The sequence below is a fragment of the Cannabis sativa genome, chromosome 9 (assembly GCF_029168945.1).
Source record: "Cannabis sativa cultivar Pink pepper isolate KNU-18-1 chromosome 9, ASM2916894v1, whole genome shotgun sequence".
Taxonomy (NCBI): domain Eukaryota; kingdom Viridiplantae; phylum Streptophyta; class Magnoliopsida; order Rosales; family Cannabaceae; genus Cannabis; species Cannabis sativa.
Genome location: NC_083609.1, coordinates 43677962 through 43680266, shown reverse-complemented (window position 1 = coordinate 43680266; position 2305 = coordinate 43677962). Strand labels below are relative to the sequence as shown.

The window sequence follows — 2305 nt, the reverse complement described above, 5'->3', positions numbered from 1 at the left end:
GTTGTGTAGCTATTATTAGATATGAAATGAGATAATAGAACTTTTTTCAATTAGAAAATTAATTTACATTTTACTATTAATAACATATATTATTATAACACAACTATATTTTACTTATTAAATATAGTGACACATATTTTATTTTTATAAAACAAATCATTCAAATAATTATACTATTTTAATTATTAATTAAAATAAAAAATTAAAATATTAAATAAAACTAACACTTATCACGTAACAATCACCTAGCATATCAAAATTTACGAATATTTTCCTTTGTGAATAGCCCTTTTTCTCCAGAGTTTTATTGTGATAAAAAATACAAACTAAAAGAGAGTGAGAGGAAGAAACAAAAACTAATCATTGGTGGACAAATTTTTACGAGGAAAAGACCTAGTGTGTGTTGGACTATATATTGCATAAAGAGATAAGAATTTGGTCAAAAACTTTGGACGCCTTCGGCTCTCTCAATTTCGCCATCAACAGTTGCTCCTTTCTTTAAATACGGTGTCCGAGAGAACCCTTCTTTCATTTCATAAGTCAAAGAACTGAAAAAAAAAAAAAAGACTTCATTGTACCCTTTATCAATTCCCATTACTTCTCTCTTTATTTTCTCTGTAACAATATTCATAGTCATTTCCTTTCAATGGAGCACCTAATGGGACTTCTCAGAGTTCACGTCAACAGAGGGGTTGACCTGGCCATAAGAGATGTCAGAAGTAGTGACCCTTATGTTGTGATCAGAATGGGCAAGCAGGTAACCTCTTAGACATTTGTTTTCGTTTTTGATTCATTTTTGTTTATGGGTTTTATTTGTTTGTTGTTTTTAGATTTGCTTTTCCAGAATTTCGTGTCATTGACTTCTTGGTCAAGCCCTCTTTTCTTAGTCATTGGTGTCGTTAGTGCAGGGAATTTGGTTCTTTCCAATTTTACCTTGAAAATTTTCTCAACTGATAGAGACAATCTATAGATTTATGTAAAAACAAACGTTATATTTTGCTCTTATTTGTATTTGTGATTAATGTTTCCTTCGAACTTTTTTTTTTAGTTTATTCTTTTATTAATCATATATCTAGCTTTTTGTACTCTTGTTTTTTTTTTTTTTTTTTTTTAAAGAGCTATTTGTACCCTGATTATGTTGGTTTTTCTCCCGTTTCCAAATCCAGTCAATTTGTATTTACTCTGATTATTTGGGTAGGCTAGCCATTTTGGTCAAGTTTTGATACTAATATTTACTTTGTTTATGTAAATATCTATGTTTTTTTTGTTTTATTCCAGAAGTTGAAGACTCGTGTGGTGAAGAATTGTGTGAACCCCGAATGGAATGAAGATTTAACTCTCTCAATTGCAGATCCAACTCTTCCAGTCAAGCTTGTAAACACTCTTAATCATTTTATCTCTCAAATTTAGACCTTTTTGCCTTTTTGATTTTAAATTAATGTTGCCGACATTTATAAAATGAAATGAAATGCAACTATTGTTACGAAAGTTTTTGGTATTAAATTTGTTGTACTCACTTGGCTATCGCTATGAATGGTTTTGGTCTGCAGTTCGTGTATGACAAGGACACATTTTCTATGGATGACAAAATGGGAGACGCCGAGTTTGACATTGGGCCATTTGTTGAGGCTCTAAGGATGCGTTTGGCAGGCCTACCAAGTGGAACCATCATCACTAAAGTCCAACCAAGTAGACAAAACTGCCTATCTGAAGAAAGCTCCATAATTTGGAGTGACGGCAAACTCATTCAGAACCTTTGTCTCCGACTTAAAAATGTCGAGAGTGGGGAGGTGGAACTCCAGCTTGAGTGGGTTAATATTCCTGGTTCGAGGGGTATCTGAAAATTTGTCTTCTCTTTACTTACTCAAAGCTTCATTGAGGATAGTGTATAGTACTTGAAATATATTTCAAAGAAGAAAAAACGGATAGTTTTGTTGCCCAATAAAGTGGCAACTGCTTAATTTACCTGCAAGAAACTAAAAGAAGCTATTTCCTTTAAATGATGTTAGCCATAAAATAATAGTTTGAGGTTTTTAATTATTTTCAGTAGTGTGTGCTTTCTTTTTCCGAGGAAAAAGTATTCAATTCAAGTGGGGAATTGCGGAATGTGCTAATCTTCACCAATTTCAAACAGCTCATTAATTCCTATTGACAATTTGAATATTAGAAGTGATGATGGAGATGCTTATTTAATTTGGTTTGAAGAGAAAAAAATAACAACTTTGCTGTGGTGCCACACTAGAGTTCACAATAGGATAAGTCATTAATAATGACATTTAGTGCTGCAATCCCATCAATCTAGTTG

General features: G+C 32.1%; 1 protein-coding gene across 1 annotated transcript; it reads left to right on the top strand.

The window, feature by feature from the left end:
- The first annotated feature begins 314 nt into the window (after nt 1-314).
- LOC115710549 (protein C2-DOMAIN ABA-RELATED 4-like) lies at nt 315-2046 on the top strand. Its single transcript, XM_030638912.2, has 3 exons — nt 315-757; nt 1279-1374; nt 1551-2046. The coding sequence occupies exons 1-3, from the start codon at nt 647-649 to the stop codon at nt 1839-1841; spliced, it is 498 nt and encodes a 165-aa protein (XP_030494772.1). The 5' UTR covers nt 315-646; the 3' UTR covers nt 1842-2046.
- The last annotated feature ends 259 nt before the right edge of the window (nt 2047-2305 follow it).